The sequence below is a fragment of the Pseudophryne corroboree genome, chromosome 5 (assembly GCF_028390025.1).
Source record: "Pseudophryne corroboree isolate aPseCor3 chromosome 5, aPseCor3.hap2, whole genome shotgun sequence".
NCBI classification, from domain to species: Eukaryota; Metazoa; Chordata; class Amphibia; order Anura; family Myobatrachidae; genus Pseudophryne; species Pseudophryne corroboree.
In genome coordinates, this window is record NC_086448.1 from 143,557,261 (window position 1) to 143,574,576 (window position 17,316).

The 17,316-nt window shown below is 49.3% G+C and overlaps 1 protein-coding gene across 5 annotated transcripts in view; it reads left to right on the top strand.

Moving 5' to 3' along the window:
* The window catches only part of LOC134927391 (ATP-binding cassette sub-family B member 5-like), a 250,582-nt gene that overhangs the window by 66,683 nt on the left and 166,583 nt on the right, over positions 1–17,316 (top strand). For all 5 annotated transcript variants that reach the window (XM_063921770.1, XM_063921765.1, XM_063921768.1 and 2 more), the window contains one exon: positions 3,977–4,037. In XM_063921770.1, coding sequence (XP_063777840.1) covers positions 3,977–4,037 — 61 coding nt within the window. The remainder of the gene's footprint in view (positions 1–3,976; positions 4,038–17,316) is intronic.

Consider the following 17,316-nt stretch of genomic DNA (forward strand, 5'->3'; position numbering starts at 1 on the left):
ATGTAGTATCCCAGGTGTACATTAGAAATTCGAGACGTCTCCCCCTCACACAATTCACAGGCTGTATTCCCAGCAGGTGATAATCAAAGTACCCCTTTTACAGAAGGGGGTAGTATTCCACACTATATTGTGGTACTGAAGCCAACCGGCTCGGTGAGATCTGAAATATTTGAACACTTACATACAAGCGTTCAAATCAAGATGGAGTCACTCGGAGCAGTGATAGCGAACCAGGAAGAAGGGGACGATATGGTGTCACTGGATATCAGGGACGCTTACCTACAGGTCCAAATTTGCCCTTCTCACCAAGGGTACTTCAGGTTCCTGGTACAGAACTGTCAATATCAGTTCAGACGCTGCCGTTTGGATTGTCCACGGCGCCCCGGGTCTTTACCAAGGTAATGGCCGGAATGATGAATTTTCTTAAAAGAAACATGGACGCTTTCCTGATAAGGGCAAGGTCCAGAGAACAGTTGGAGGTCGGAGTAGCACTATCTTAAGTAGTGCTACGACAGCACGAGTGGATTCTAAATATTCCAAAATCGCAGCTTTTTCCGACGACACGTCTACTGTTCCTAGGGATGATTCTGGACACAGTCCAGAAAAACGTGTTTCTCCCAGTGGAGAAAGCCAGGGAGTTATCCGAGATAATCGGGATCCTCCTAAAACCAGGAAAAGTGTCAGTACATCATTGCACAAGAGTCCTGGTAAAAATGGTGGCTTATTACGAAGCAATTCCATTCGGCAGATTTCCCGCAAGAATTCTTCAATGGGATCTGCTGGACAAATGGTCCGGATCGCATCCTCAGATGCATCAGCGGATAACCCTATATCCAAGGACAAGGGTGTCTCTCCTGTGGTGATTACAGAGTGCTCATCTTCTAGAGGGCCGCAGATTCGGCATTCAGGATTGGATGCCGGTGACCACGGAGGCCAGCCTGAGAGGCTGGGGAACAGTCACACAGGGAAAAAAATTTCCAGGGAAGTGTGATTAAGTCTGGAGAATTCTCTCCGCATAAATAAGCTTAGAGCAAATATATAGTGCTCCAAACTTAGCAAGACCTCTGCTTCAAGGTCAGCCGGTATTGATCCAGTGGGATAACGTCACGGCAGTCGCCCACGTAAACAGAAAGGGCGGCACAAGAAGCAGGAGGGCAGTGTCAAAACTGCAAGGATTTTTCGCTAGGCGGAAAATCATGTGATAGCACTGTCAGCAGTGTTCTTTCCGGGAGTGGACGACTGGGAAGCAGACTTCCTCAGCAGGCATGACCTCCACCCGGGAGAGTGGAAACTTCATAGGGAAGTTTTTTCAGCATGATTGTGGACCGTTGGCAAAGACCAAAGGTGGACATGATGGCGTCCCGCCCGAACAAAAAACGGGGCAGGTATTCCGCCAGGTCTTGAGACCTTCAGGCGATAGCTGTGGATGTTCTGGTAACACCGTGGGTGTACCAGTCAGTGTATGTGTTCCCTCCTCTGTTTCTCATAACCAAGGTATTGAGAATTATAAGACATAGAGGAGTATGAACTATACTAGTGGCTCCGGATTGGCCAAGAGGGACTTGGTACCCGGAACTTCAAGAGATGCTCACAGAGGACTAAGGGCCTGGGGAGCTAAGAAGGGACTTGCTTCAGCAAGTACCATGTCTATTCCAAGATTTACCGCGGCTGCGTGTGACGGCATGGCGGTTGAATGCCGGATCCTGAAGGGAAAAGGCATTCCATAAGAGGTCATACCTACCTTGGTTAAAGCCAGGAAGGAGGTGACCGCACAACGTCATCACCACATGTGGTGAAAATATGTTGCGTGGGTGAGGCCAGGAAGGCTCCACGAAGGAAATTCAACTAGGTCGATTTCTACACTTCCTGAAAACAGGAGTGTTTTGAGCCTCAAATTGGGTTTCATTAAGATTTAAATTTCGGCCCTGTAGATTTTCTTCCAGAAAGAATTGACTTCAGTTCCTGAAGTCCAGATTGTAAAGGGTGTATTGCATATACAGCTCTTTTGTGCCTCTAGGGGCACCGTGAAATCTCAACATAGTGTTGGGATTCCTTATATTCATATTGGTTTGAACCGCTCAAATCTGTGGATTTGAAATATCTCACATGGAAAGTGACCATGCTGTTGACCAATATCTCACATGGAAAGTGACCATGTTGTTAGCCCTGGCCTCGGCCAGGCGATTGTCAGAATGGGCGGCTTTGTCTTACAAAAGCCCATATTAAAAATTTTTCCATTTGAACAGGGCAGAACTGGGTCTCGTCTCCAGTTTCTTCCTAAAGGGGTGTCAGCGTTTTCACCTGAAACAACCTATTGTGGTGCCTGCGGCTACTAGGGACTTGGAGGACTCCAAATTACTAGACGTTGTCAGGGCCCTAAAATATATATATATATATATATAGTTAGGACGGCTGGTGTCAGAAAGTCTGACTTGCTGTTTATATTGTATGCACCCAACAAGCTGGGTGCGTCTGCTTCTAAGCAGTCTATTGCACGCTGGATTTGTAGTACAATTCAGCTTGCACATTCTGTGGCAGGCCTGTCACAGTCGAAATATGTAGATGCCCATTCCACAAGGAAGGTGGCATTCATCCTGGGCGGCTGCCCGAGGAGTCTCGGCATTATAACTTTGTCGAGCAGTTACGTGGTCAGGGGAGAACACGTTTGTAAAATTTTACAAATTTGATACTCTGGCTAAAGAGGACCTGGAGTTCTCTCATTCGGTGCTGCAGAGTCATCCGCACTCTCCCGCCCGTTTGGGAGCTTTGGTATAATCCCCATGGTCCTGACGGAGTCCCCAGCATCCACTAGGACGTTAGAGAAAATAAGATTTTACTTACCGATAAATCTATTTCTCGTAGTCCGTAGTGGATGCTGGGCGCCCATCCCAAGTGCGGATTGTCTGCAATGTTGTACATAGTTATTGTTACAAAAAAATCGGGTTATTACTATTGTTGTGAGCCATCTTTTAGAGGCTACTTCGTTTTGTTATCATACTGTTAACTGGGTTCAGATCACAAGTTGTACGGTGTGATTGGTGTGGCTGGTATGAGTCTTACCCGGGATTCAAGATCCTTCCTTATTGTGTACGCTCGTCCGGGCACAGTACCTAACTGAAGCCTGGAGGAGGGTCATAGGGGGAGGAGCCAGTACACACCATGTGACCTAAAGAGCTTTTTAGATGTGCCCTGTCTCCTGCGGAGCCCGCTATTCCCCATGGTCCTGACGGAGTCCCCAGCATCCACTACGGACTACGAGAAATAGATTTATCGGTAAGTAAAATCTTATTTTCCTAAATATCCCTGCAACTTAAAGCAGCCAGAATTTACTCTGCACAGAAACAAAATAACCTACCCAAATCTAACTCTCTCTATACATGTTATATCTGCCTCCCCTCTTCCCCCTGTAGTGCACATGGTTTTGCCCATGAGAAAAAGATTGTGCTGTTGCAATCAGTTCTGAAATAGGCCCTATATTTGGTTCCGTCAGTGCAGAGGGCCATTGACGACACACATGTAGTCATCAGGCAATTAGATTAACAGCAGCAGCATGCAGAATTATTAGCAATCTGATCAGTGGCGCCAAGAGGTGGGAGAGCATGTACTAATTACCCGGGCCCTGGACTAGTGGAGGGGCCCAGCGGGGACCCTGGTCCCCCTCCCCATTACCTGTCAGTAGCAGCTGCAGTTCTTCTCCTCAACCCAGCACAAGCTGCTGTGTGCTGGGCTGCAGTGTGACCAGGGACATACTTAAAGTACTATTTTTTCTGTATTTTAATCTAAGAATGCATGACCACGCCTCCTGCAATTAGGCCATGCCCCTGAAAAGTACCTGGGCCCGGCCAAGCTTTCTACTGCCCTGAATCTTATATCACAGTCTATGCTCTGTTATCACTTATTACTGGAAATGTAAGAGAATATACTGGAAATGTCGTTGCACGTGGTTGTTTACTGAGTCATGCAATGCTTTTTCTAGGGAACAAAATGACAAAAAGCAACAGAAAGAAAAACTGAAGACTGTTGGTCCAATTCAAATTGTAAGTCAATATGTAACAAATGGACACTTTCATAATACAGCAGGACAACTGTATTTGATTTCATAAAGTATCCAGATGCCTGTATACTACCACCAACATGTTACCAACTGCATAGAAAAGGTCAGCTGAGAAAGAGCCAAGTCACAAGCCAAGAGTAAAATAACAAATAGTGCAGGAGTCCAGGGATTTAACGGGTGTAGCATGCTATGCTGGCGGTCGGGATCCTGGCACCCAGCATACCAGCGCCGGGATCCCGACCATTGGCATACCGGCAGCATGGCGAGCACAAAAGAGCCCCTTGTGGGCTCGCTGCAATCGCCACACTGCTCTCGCCACGCTATTTATTCTCCCTCCAGGGAAGTCGTGGACCCCCCGATAGAGAATAGATGTCGGTATGCCGGCTGTCGGGATTTCTGCGCTGGTATACTCAGCGCCGGGATCCCAACTGCCGGCATATCAAATACCACCTGATTTAACGTGTGTAGGGATGAGTCAGAATAATAATCAGACAGTCCAGCACTGCAGCAGAAATGAAGGGATGCAGTGTTAGCATACTGGCGATCGGGATGACGGCAGTTGAAATCCCAGTGCTGGAATTCTGACCTGCAGCAAGAAAATCGGAGACGGAATATTGACATCGCTCTCAATGTCGATGCTAGAATCCTAGAAAATCAAGTTATAAACCAGGAGAAATTAAACAGGAAGGCCAGGAACAAGGCAAAGTCTCTCATCGTAGGATCAGATAACATCAGTAACTGACAGTGAATAGCACTGAGTTTTGGTACAGTTTTTAGTAGAGATGTGATGTCACTTTGATAAGGTAGAAAGTCTAGTTAGTGCTTCAGAGGAGGGCACTGATAGCAGCAGCTGATATGGTAGCGAAAAGAAGGCAACCCAGCCAACCAAGATGTCGTGGTGCTAGTGTGCTATAATATTAATGCTGACAGTACAGATAGTAGAGCAGGCAATAGAGGAAGTCAAAGCAGTTCCAAACCCCAGTACAGGTATGAGCAAATAGCTGCAGTAGCAAAAGGGTCGAGCACAAAGCAGAGTCAAGGGGCAGTTCCTGATGTCTCGTACACAGACGTACAACAGGGACCTGCAGTCAGGGGAGGCAGATTCTGTGTCATAAGTATCTGCTTTTGCCTTTATATCATTTAAATCATATATAGCATGTAAAAAAAAAAGCTTTCAATGTGTTTGGAGGCACCGCTGTCGGTGCCTCCGGCTGTCAATAAGGAAGGGCCGGAAATGGGGGGCGGGGCCAAACATTGGGCAGTAAAAGCCCATTGAAAAAAGGCCTATAAGCGGCACCTAATAGCAGTGCCTCTGTGAAAGGGGCGTGCTTTCAGGCAATATGAAAGCACGCCCCTGTCACTATGGCTGGTGTGATTGGGCAGTGGCTGGCTGATGCCAGTATTAGACACCCCCCCGCTCCCCAAGCTTATACCTGCGGTTGATAATGCACACCCCTAGCTGCACTGGAATTTACAGCCGCGATGGGCGCATCATATGCCGGGAGAGCAGGGCTGCTGTGGAGGCCCTCTCAGCATGGGTATGCATTGCAGGGAGGCGCCGGCCAGGAGAGGCGCTCTTCCTGCTCTGCGACCCTGCTGCTGGGTCCACCATTACTGCAGCTACGCTTGGTAAACTGACAGGCAGCGGCACGGGCAGTGTGAACAGTGGCGCCTGCTCGTTACTCATAGCAGGTCTCGCTGGTTGTGTCCCCGGCATCCGACCTGCTGGGTGGGTTTCAGCGCCGGGGCCTGCCATGCGGTACTTAGCTAACAAGCTACCGCTGCAGGGTTTCCGGAGGCAGAGCCCCGAGCAGCATTAAAGAAGACCGGAATGGGTGAGGAGACTTTACAGTTAGCCGGCTGCGAAGGCTCCATAGCTGGAGCTTAGGCTGCATGTGAGAGAGGATGTGTTGTGCAGAGTGGGCTTACCTAAGCAGCTGATAGCCAGCCACGAGAGAGTGAGCTAAAGTACCAGGACTTCAGGCTGAAGATAGCAGCATCCAGAAGGGAATATAGTGTAACCCTAATACCCCCCACACACACAGTTTAACCCCACTTTCCAAGAAGGCCTAACCCTAACCCTCCCTTTCTGCAGCCTGACCCTAACCTCCCACCCCCGCAGCCTGACCCTAACCACGCCCTCCCATAGCCTGACCGTAACCTCCCCTTTCCGCAGCCTAACCTCCTGCAGTCTGACCCTAACCTCCCGCAGCCTGACCCTAACCTCCCACACCTTGACCCTAATCTCCCACAGCCTAACGCTCCCCTCCCGCAGCCTGACCCTAACCTTCCCCTCCCGCAGCCTGACCCTAACCTCCCACAGCCTGACCCTAACCTCCCGCAGCCCTCCCCTCCCCTCCCGCAGCCTAACTCTAACCCTCCCTCCCCGCACCCTAACCCTCCCCTCCTGCAGCCTAACCCTAGCCTTCCGCAGCCTAACCCTAACCTTCCCGTCCCACAGCCTAATCCTAAACCTCCCCTCCCACAGCCTAATCCTAAACCTCCCCTCCCACAGCCTAATCCTATCCTCCCCTCACACAGCCTAACCCAAATCCTAACCCTCCCCTCCCACAGCCTAATCCTAAACCTCCCTCCCCGCAGCCTAACCCTAATAATAACCTTCCCTCCCCACAGCCTGACTCTAACCCTCCCTACCCACAGCCTAACACTCCCCCTCCTCCGAAGCCTAACCCTAACCCTTCCCCTCAACAGCCTAACCCTCCTCGGCATACTTCCGTTCAGGATTCCGGCTCCGGCATTCTGACAGGTGTCAGGATTCTGGTGCTGGTCTCCTGATGGCCGGCATCCATATGTTGGGATGCCAACTACATCCCGCTGATATAATATTTGTCCTTACTACTACCCCTAACCAGTACCTACTACTACTATGATCACATAGATTACAGATTATTTCTGTTGAAGTGTTGGTAGGGGCAGCGGCAGTAACGGGGATTGAGTCGACGGTGATAGGAGTCATCGTCGGTAATCAAAGGACATTTTGATTGCAGTGCCTCACCAGCCACTGACCTCACTGAACACCACTGGCGTACAATGCAGTCTCAGAAATGGCAGGCAAGACACTGTTCAGTTTCCATAGCAGTGATCTGGTTCCCAAACAAGGCAGCCAGTATTGGGGGCAAGCAGAGAATGTAGCAGGGAATATAAATCAAAAGTGGTATACAAATAGACTATAACAGTAGGAAAGATCAGCTGTTAGTCTCAGGCATGCTAAACAATCACCTAGCAATGAGTTCTAGGTCTGACCTTGATTTACACAGACTGGCAGTATGTACCTAAGTAACAATAGCTTATTACTGCTGCACATGCACAATTCAGACCAAAGAACTCAGTAGTGAGCAGGCTGCTAAGATGACAGACAGACCCGAGCATGACGGGGGTTTGGCTACATCCCTTCGTGGACTATGGGGGTCATTCCGAGTTGCTCGCTGGCTAGTTTTAGTAGCTATGCAAACGCTATGCCGCCGCCCACTGGGGAGTGTATTTTAGCTTAGCAGAAGTGCGAACGCATGTGCAGCCGAGCTCTGCAAAAACAGTTTGTGCAGTTTCTGAGTAGCTCTGAACCTACTCAGCGCTTGCGATCACTTCAGCCTATTCGTGTCCGGATTTGACGTCATACACCCGCCCAGCGAACGGCCAGCCACGTCTGCGTTTTTTCAGACACGCCTGCGTTTTTGCAAAACCTCCCTGAAAACGGTCAGTTGACACCCAGAAACGCCCCCTTCCTGTCAATCTTCTTGCGGCCATCAGTGTGACTGAAAACTTCGCTAGAACCTGTGCACAGCCATAACGGGCTTTGTACCGTACGTCGCGCGTGCGTATTGCGGGGCATACACATGCACAGAAATGCCATTTTTTAGCCTGATCGCTGCGCTGCGAACAATGGCAGCTAGCGATCAACTCGGAATGACCCCCGATGTTTCTTTGTTCTGTGCTGCAATCAAGAGCAGAGGGGTCAGGATTGCACTCCTAAACCCTTGGAGAGGCTAGATCATTGGCGCTCCCTCTCTTACCCATTTGTTGCTGCTGGAAAGAGCACTTGACAAGTGTCCTTAATGATTGTCGGGAGTTGGCAGCTTGTTAATAGTTGAAATACCACAATGTGGTGACAGCCCTTTTTAAAACAAACACAAAATAATCTGTATCAACAGGATCAGGTTAATCAATAATAGTTGTATGGAACACAGCTGCTATAGGACCCAACGCTGACTGGGACATTTCTTCTCTGTCAAAGCACCCATATGTTATGTAATTTTTTAGGTGGAACATGGGGGGGCCCTTAAAGCCTATTTCTCTGACGTCCTAGTGGATGCTGGGGACTCCGTCAGGACCATGGGGATATAGCGGCTCCGCAGGAGACAGGGCACAATAATAAAAGCTTTAGGATCAGGTGGTGTGCACTGGCTCCTCCCCCTATGACCCTCCTCCAAGCCTCAGTTAGATTTTTGTGCCCGACGAGAAGGGTGCAATCTAGGTGGCTCTCCTGAGCTGCTTAGAATAAAAGTTTAAGTTAGGTTTTTTATTTTCAGTGAGTCCTGCTGGCAACAGGCTCACTGCTACGAGGGACTTAGGGGAGAGAAGAAAACTCACCTGCGTGCAGGATGGATTTGCTTCTTAGGCTACTGGACACCATTAGCTCCAGAGGGAGTCGGAACACAGGTCTCACCCTGGGGTTCGTCCCGGAGCCGTGCCGCCGACCCCCCTTGCAGATGCCGAAGTTGAAGAGGTCCAGAGGTCCAGAAACAGGCGGCAGAAGACTTTCAGTCTTCATAAGGTAGCGCACAGCACTGCAGCTGTGCGCCATTGTTGTCAGCACACTTCACCAACAGTCACCAACTGTCACTGAGGGTGCAGGGCGCTGGGGGGGGCGCCCTGGGCAGCAATGTATAATACCTTTTTATGGCTAAAATACATCACATATAGCCCTTGAGGCTATATGGATGTATTTAACCCCTGCCAGATCTCACAAACTCCGGGAGAAGAGCCCGCCGAAAAGGGGGCGGGGCCTATTCTCCTCAGCACACGGCGCCATTTTCCTGCTCAGCTCTGCTGTGAGGAAGGCTCCCAGGTTCTCCCCTGCACTGCACTACAGAAACAGGGTTAAAACAGAGAGGGGGGGCACTTATTTGGCGATATGATTACATATATAAAAATGCTATAAGGGAAAACACTTGTATAAGGGGTTGTCCCTGTATAATTATAGCGTTTTTGGTGTGTGCTGGCAAACTCTCCCTCTGTCTCCCCAAAGGGCTAGTGGGGTCCTGTCCTCTGTCAGAGCATTCCCTGTGTGTGTGCTGTGTGTCGGTACGTGTGTGTCGACATGTAGGAGGACGATGTTGGTGAGGAGGCGGAGCAAATTGCCTGTATTGGTGATGTCACTCTCTAGGGAGTCGACACTGGAATGGATGGCTTATTTAGGAATTACGTGATAATGTCAACACGCTGCAAGGTCGGTTGACGACATGAGACGGCCGGCAAACAAATTAGTACCTGTCCAGGCGTCTCAGACACCGTTAGGGGCTTGTAAAAACGCCCATTTACCTCAGTCGGTCGACACAGACACGGACACTGACTCCAGTGTCGACGGTGAAGAAACAAACGTATTTTCCTTTAGGGCCACACGTTTCATGTTAAGGGCAATGAAGGAGGTGTTACATATTTCTGATACTACAAGTACCACAAATAAGGGTATTATGTAGGGTGTGAATAAACTACTTGTAGTTTTTCCTGAATCAGATAAATTAAATGAAGTGTGTGATGATACGTGGGTTTCCTCCGATAGAAAATTATTGGCGGTATACCCTTTCCCGCCAGAAGTTAGGGCGAGTTGGGAAACACACCTTAGGGTGAATAAGGCGCTCACACGCTTATAAAAACAAGTGGCGTTACCGTCTCCAGATACGGCAGCCCTCAAGGAGCCAGCTGATAGGAAGCTGAAAAATATCCTAAAAGTATATACACATATACTGGTGTTATACTACGACCAGCAATCGCCTCAGCCTGGATGTGCAGCGCTGAGGGGGCTTGGTCGGATTTCCTGACTGAAAATATTGATACCCTTGACAGGGACAAGATTTTATTGACTATAGAGTATTTTAAGGATACATTTCTATATATGCGAGATGCGCAGAGGGATATTTGCATTCTGGCATCAAGAGTAAATGTGATGTCCATATCTGCCAGACGACAGTGGTCAGGTGATGCAGATTCCAGACGGCACATGGAAGTATTGCCGTATAAAGGGGCGGTCCATCGGACCTGGTGGCCATGGCAACAGCTGAAAAATCCACCTTTTGTTACCCCAAGTCACATCTCAGCAGAAAAGGACACAGTCTTTTCAGTCTCAGTCCTTTCGTCCCCATAAGGGCAGGCGGGCAAAAGGGCCAGTCATATCTGCCCAGGGGTAGAGGAAAGGGAAGAAGACTGCAGCAGGCAGCCCATTCCCAGGAACAGAAGCCCTCCACAGCTTCTGCCAAGTCCGCAGCATGACGCTGGGGCCGTACAAGCGGACTCAGGTGCGGTAGGGGGTCATCTCAAGAGTTTCAGCACGCAGTGGGCTCACTCACAAGTGGACTCCTGGATCCTACACGTAGTATCCCAGGTGTACATTGGAAATTCGAGACGTCTCCCCCTCACAAGTTCCTGAAGTCTGCTTTACCAACGTCTCCCTCCGACAGGGAGGCAGTATTGGGAACAATTCACAGGCTGTATTCCCAGCAGGTGATAATCAAAGTACCCCTTCTACAACAAGGGAAGGGGTATTATTCCACACTATATTGTGGTACTGAAGCCAGACGGCTAGGTGAGATCTGAAATATTTGAACACTTACATACAAGCGTTCAAATCAAGATGGAGTCACTCAGAGCAGTGATAGCGAACCAGGAAGAAGGGGACGATATGGTGTCACTGGATATCAGGGACGCTTACCTACATGTCCAAATTTGCCCTTCTCACCAAGGGTACCTCAGGTTCGTGGTACAGAACTGTCACTATCAGTTCAGACGCTGCCGTTTGGATTGTCCACGGCACCCCGGGTCTTTACCAAGGTAATGGCCGAAATGATGATTCTTCTTAAAAGAAATATGGACGCTTTCCTGATAAGGGCAAGGTCCAGAGAACAGTTGGAGGTCGGAGTAGCACTATCTTAAGTAGTTCTACGACAGCACGAGTGGATTCTAAATATTCCAAAATCGCAGTTTTTTCCGACGACACGTCTACTGTTCCTAGGGATGATTCTGGACACAGTCCAGAAAAGGATGTTTTCTCCCGGAGAAGAAAGCCAGGGAGTTATCCGAGCTAGTCAGGAACCTCCTAAAACCAGGAAAAGTATCAGTGCATCATTGCACAAGGATCCTGTGAAAAATGGTGGTTTCTTACAAAGCGATCCCATTCGGTAGATTTCACGCAAGAACCTTTACGTGGGATCTGCTGGAAAAATGGTCCGGATCGCATCTTCAGATGCATCAGCGGATAACCCTGTCTCCAAGGACAAGGGTGTTTCTTCTGCGGTGGCTGCAGAGTGCTCATCTATGAAAGGGCCGCAGATTCGGCATTCAGGACTGGGTCCTGGTGACCACGGATGCCAGCCTGAGTGGCTGGGGAGCAGTCACACAAGGAAAAAATTTCCAGAGAGTGTGATCGAGTCTGGAGACTTCTCTCCACATAAATATACTGGAGCTAAGGGCAATTTACAATGCTCTAAGCTTAGCAAGACCTCTGCTTCAAGGTCAGCCGGTATTGATCCAGTGGGACAACATCACGGCAGTCGCCCACGTAAACAGACAGGGCGGCACAAGAAGCAGGAGGGAAATGGCAGAAACTGCAAGGATTCTTCGCTGGGCGAAAAATCATGTGATAACACTCTCAGCAGTGTTCATTCCGGGAGTGGAAAACTGGGAAGCAGACTTCCTCAGCAGGCATGACCTCCACCCGGGAGAGTGGGGACTTCATCGGGAAGTCTTCCACATGATTGTAAACCGTTGTGAAAAACCAAAGGTGGACATGATGGCGTCCCGCCTGAACAAAATACTAGATATTGCGCCAGGTCAAGGGACCCTCAGGCAATAGCGGTGGACGCTCTGGTAACACTGTGGATGTACCAGTCAGAGTATGTGTTCCCTCCTATGCCTCTCATACAAAAAGTACTGAGAATCATAAGAGGGAGATGAGTAAGAATGATACTCGTGGTTCCGGATTGGCCAAGAAGGACTTGGTACCCGAAACTTCAAGAGATGTTCACGGAAGACCCGTGGCCTCTACCTTTAAGAAAGGACCTGCTCCAGCAGGGGCCTTGTCTGTTCCAAGACTTACCGCGGCCGCGTTTGACGGCATGGCGGTTGAACGCCGGATCCTGAAAGGGCATTCCAGATGAAGTCATCCCTACCCTGGTCGAAGACAGGAAGGATGTAACCGCAAAACATTTTCACCGCATTTGGCGAAGATATGTTGCGTGGTGTGGGGCCAAGAAGGCCCCTACAGAGGAATTCCAACTGGGTTGTTTCCTACATTTCCTGAAAACAGGACTGTCTATGGGCCTAAAATTAGGGTCCATTAAGGTTCAAATTTCGGCCCTGTCGAATTTCTTCCAGAAAGAACTGGCTTTAGTGCCTAACGTTCAGATGTTTGTAAAAGGGGTACTGCATATACAGCCTCCTTTTGTGCCCCAGTGGCACCTTGGGATCTCAATGTGGTTTTGAGTTTCCTAAAGTCACAGTGGTTTGAACCACTCACCACTGTGGACTTAAAATATCTCACATGGAAGGTGACGATGCTATTAGCCCTGGCTTCAGCCAGGCGTGTGTCAGAATTGGCGGCTTTATCATATATAAAGCCCTTACTTAATTTTTCATTCTGACAGGGCAGAATTGAGGACTCGTCCTCAATTTCTCCTTAAGGTGTTTTCTGTTTTTCACATGAACCAACCTATTGTGGTACCTGCGGGTACTAGAGACTTGGAGGACTCCAAGTTACTTGACGTTGTCAGGGCCCTGAAAAATATGTTTCCAGGAAGGCTGGAGTCAGAAAATCTGACTCGCTGTTTAGCCTGTATGCACCCAACAAGATGGGTGCTCCTGCTTCTAAGCAGACGATTGTTCGCTGGATTTGTAATACAATTCAGTTTACACATTCTGTGGCAGGCCTGCCACAGCCAAAATCGGTAAAAGCCCATTCCAAAAGGAAGGGGGCTCATCTTGGGCGACTGCCCGAGGGGTCTCGGCTTTACAACTTTGCCGAGCAGTTACTTGGTCAGGGGAAAACACGTTTGCTAAATTCTACAAATTTGATACCCTGGCTGAGGAGGACATGGAGTGCTCTCATTCGGTGCTGCAGGGTCATCCGCACTCTCCCGCCCGTTTGGGAGCTTTGGTATAATCCCCATGGTCCTGACGGAGTCCCCAGCATCCACTAGGACGTCAGAGAAAATAAGATTTTACTTACCGATAAATCTATTTCTCGTAGTCCGTAGTGGATGCTGGGCGCCCATCCCAAGTGCGGATTGTCTGCAATACTTGTACATAGTTATTGTTACAAAAATCGGGTTATTCTTGTTGTGAGCCATCTTTTCAGAGGCTCCTTCGTTGTTATCATACTGTTAACTGGGTTCAGATCACAGGTTGTACGGTGTGATTGGTGTGGCTGGTATGAGTCTTACCCGGGATTCAATATCCTTCCTTATTATGCACGCTCGTCCGGGCACAGTATCCTAACTGAGGCTTGGAGGAGGGTCATAGGGGGAGGAGCCAGTGCACACCACCTGATCCTAAAGCTTTTATTATTGTGCCCTGTCTCCTGCGGAGCCGCTATATCCCCATGGTCCTGACGGAGTCCCCAGCATCCACTACGGACTACGAGAAATAGATTTATCGGTAAGTAAAATCTTATTATTATGGGGCTCAAAAATATCTAGTTAAGCCCCTAGTACAAACAGCATAATATTTTTGCAAAAGCTATACTCCTATAAATGCTGGTCACTAGGACCCAGAGTTTGCAGGGAGGTCGGCCTCCTACCTGATGTACTACTGCCCATGTGCAGACTGCATCCATTTTACTGTGAAAGAGTGTCACAGCTCCTGAAGTGAGACACTCAGATACCTGCTATCAGGGTCGGACTGGCCCACAGGGGTACCAGGGAAACCACCGGTAGGCCCCACTGCCTGAGTGCCCATTCCTTCCTCTAGGGATCAGGTTCCAGACTGTGCACTTGTATTACACATGGCAGATATGTTGCATTACACTGCACTAGACTATTGTGTATTTCAAGCCTCCGTGGAGGCTGGCTACACACCCTTTGTAGGCTGGCCACACCGTTAAGTATGGGCCCCTATCACTGCATTCCCCCGGTGGGCCCTTCATGCCCCAGTCCGACACTGCCTGCTATTTGCCATTACTTATGACCACAGCTGTTAACCACTGCATTACACTAATGTGACTACCCCAAGGTTTAACCAATAGGCTATATCAATAAATATTACTCTTGTAGGGAAGACTAGATGGCCAAATGGTTCTTACCTGCCTTCAAATTCTATGTTTCTAAGGTTTTACTGAAAAACTAGCAGACAAACATGACCTGCAGTTTGCTCAAGTAATAAATCCATCCCAAATAAGGTTACCCTGCTGATTGTGTAGCTAAGAAAATGCACATTGGGGGTCATTCAGGCAGGGCCGTAACTATGTGTGTGGACGGCGGTGTCTGGCACACAGCGCATGTGCACTGAGGGTGCAGGACCGCCGGCAACTTCTGCAGGTCCGCGCTGCTTGGTGTGTCCACGGAAGTTTCAGTAACTGTAGCGCCCGTCAGCTGTGGATCGGGAACGCAGCGTGAGTTTTTCCAGTCATGTGCCTCTTCTGCCAGGTCGCCTATCGTGATTGCTCATTGCTGTATCGTTTTTCCCCTTAAAGGGGGCGTGGCCACAGGTCCGTGATTAGGCCACGCCCCCGACTTTGCTTGTGGCTTGTAGTGTCTGTGTCCCTCAGCTCTTCTGGAGATAACACAGTGGGAACATCAACTACATACACATTACATGCATATACAATAAAAAAATAAGAATTTACTCACCGGTAATTCTATTTCTCGTAGTCCGTAGTGGATGCTGGGAACTCCGTAAGGACCATGGGGAATAGCGGGCTCCGAAGGAGACTGGGCACTCTAAGAAAGAATTAGGACTACCTGGTGTGCACTGGCTCCTCCCTCTATGCCCCTCCTCCAGACCTCAGTTAAGGAAACTGTGCCCGGAAGAGCTGACACAATAAGGAAGGGATTTGGAATCCCGGGTAAGACTCATACCAACCACACCAATCACACCGTACAACTCGTGATACTATATCCAGTTAACAGTATGAACAACAACTGAGCCTCACGTACAGATGGCTCATAACAATAACTCTTTAGTTATGCAATAACTATATACAAGTATTGCAGACAAGCCGCACTTGGGATGGGCGCCCAGCATCCACTACGGACTACGAGAAATAGAATTACCGGTGAGTAAATTCTTATTTTCTCTGACGTCCTAGTGGATGCTGGGAACTCCGTAAGGACCATGGGGATTATACCAAAGCTCCTAAACGGGCGGGAGAGTGCGGATGACTCTGCAGCACCGAATGAACAAACTCAAGGTCCTCCTCAGCCAGGGTATCAAACTTGTAGAATTTTGCAAATATGTTTGAACCCGACCAAGTAGCAGCTCGGAAAAGTTGTAAAGCCGAGACCCCTCGGGTAGCCGCCCAAGAAGAGCCCACTTTCCTCGTGGAATGGGCTTTTACAGATTTAGGATGCGGCAGTCCAGCCGCAGAATGTGCAAGTTGAATCGTGCTACAGATCCAGCGAGCAGTCTGCTTAGAAGCAGGAGCACCCAGCTTGTTGGGTGCATACAGGATAAATAGCGAGTCAGTTTTCCTGACTCCAGCCGTCCTGGAAACATATTTTCTCTATCGTCCTAGTGGATGCTGGGGTTCCTGAAAGGACCATGGGGAATAGCGGCTCCGCAGGAGACAGGGCACAAAAAGTAAAGCTTTAGGATCAGGTGGTGTGCACTGGCTCCTACCCCTATGACCCTCCTCCAAGCCTCAGTTAGATTTTTGTGCCCGGCCGAGAAGGGTGCAATCTAGGTGGCTCTCCTAAAGAGCTGCTTAGAAAAGTTTAGCTTAGGTTTTTTATTTTACAGTGAGTCCTGCTGGCAACAGGATCACTGCAACGAGGGACTTAGGGGAGAAGAAGTGAACTCACCTGCGTGCAGGATGGATTGGCTTCTTTGGCTACTGGACATTAGCTCCAGAGGGACGATCACAGGTACAGCCTGGATGGTCACCGGAGCCTCGCCGCCGGCCCCCTTGCAGATGCTGAAACAAGAAGAAGGTCCAGAATCGGCGGCATGAAGACTCCTCAGTCTTCTTAAGGTAGCGCACAGCACTGCAGCTGTGCGCCATTTCCTCTCAGCACACTTCACACGGCAGTCACTGAGGGTGCAGGGCGCTGGGAGGGGGGCGCCCAGGGAGGCAATGAAAACCTATTTTTGGCTAAAAATACCTCACATATAGCCTCCGGGGGCTATATGGAGATATTTAACCCCTGCCAGAATCCGTTAAGAGCGGGAGACGAGGCCGCCGAAAAAGGGGCGGGGCCTATCTCCTCAGCACACAGCGCCATTTTCCCTCACAGAAAGGCTGGAGGGAAGGCTCCCAGGCTCTCCCCTGCACTGCACTACAGAAACAGGGTTAAAACAGAGAGGGGGGGCACTAATTTGGCGTTAGAAATATATAAAAAAGATGCTATAAGGGAAAACACTTATATAAGGTTGTCCCTATATAATTATAGCGTTTTTGGTGTGTGCTGGCAAACTCTCCCTCTGTCTCTCCAAAGGGCTAGTAGGTCCTGTCCTCTATCAGAGCATTCCCTGTGTGTGTGCTGTGTGTCGGTACGTGTGTGTCGACATGTATGAGGACGATGTTGGTGAGGAGGCGGAGAAATTGCCTGTAATGGTGATGTCACTCTCTAGGGAGTCGACACCGGAATGGATGGCTTATTTAGGGAATTACGTGATAATGTCAACACGCGGCAAGGTCGGTTGACGACATGAGACGGCCGACAAACAATTAGTACCGGTCCAGACGTCTCAAAAACACCGTCAGGGGTTTTAAAACGCCCGTTTACTTTAGTCGGTCGACACAGACACAGACAGGGACACTGAATCCAGTGTCGACGGTGAATAAACAAACGTATTCCTTATTAGGGCCACACGTTAAG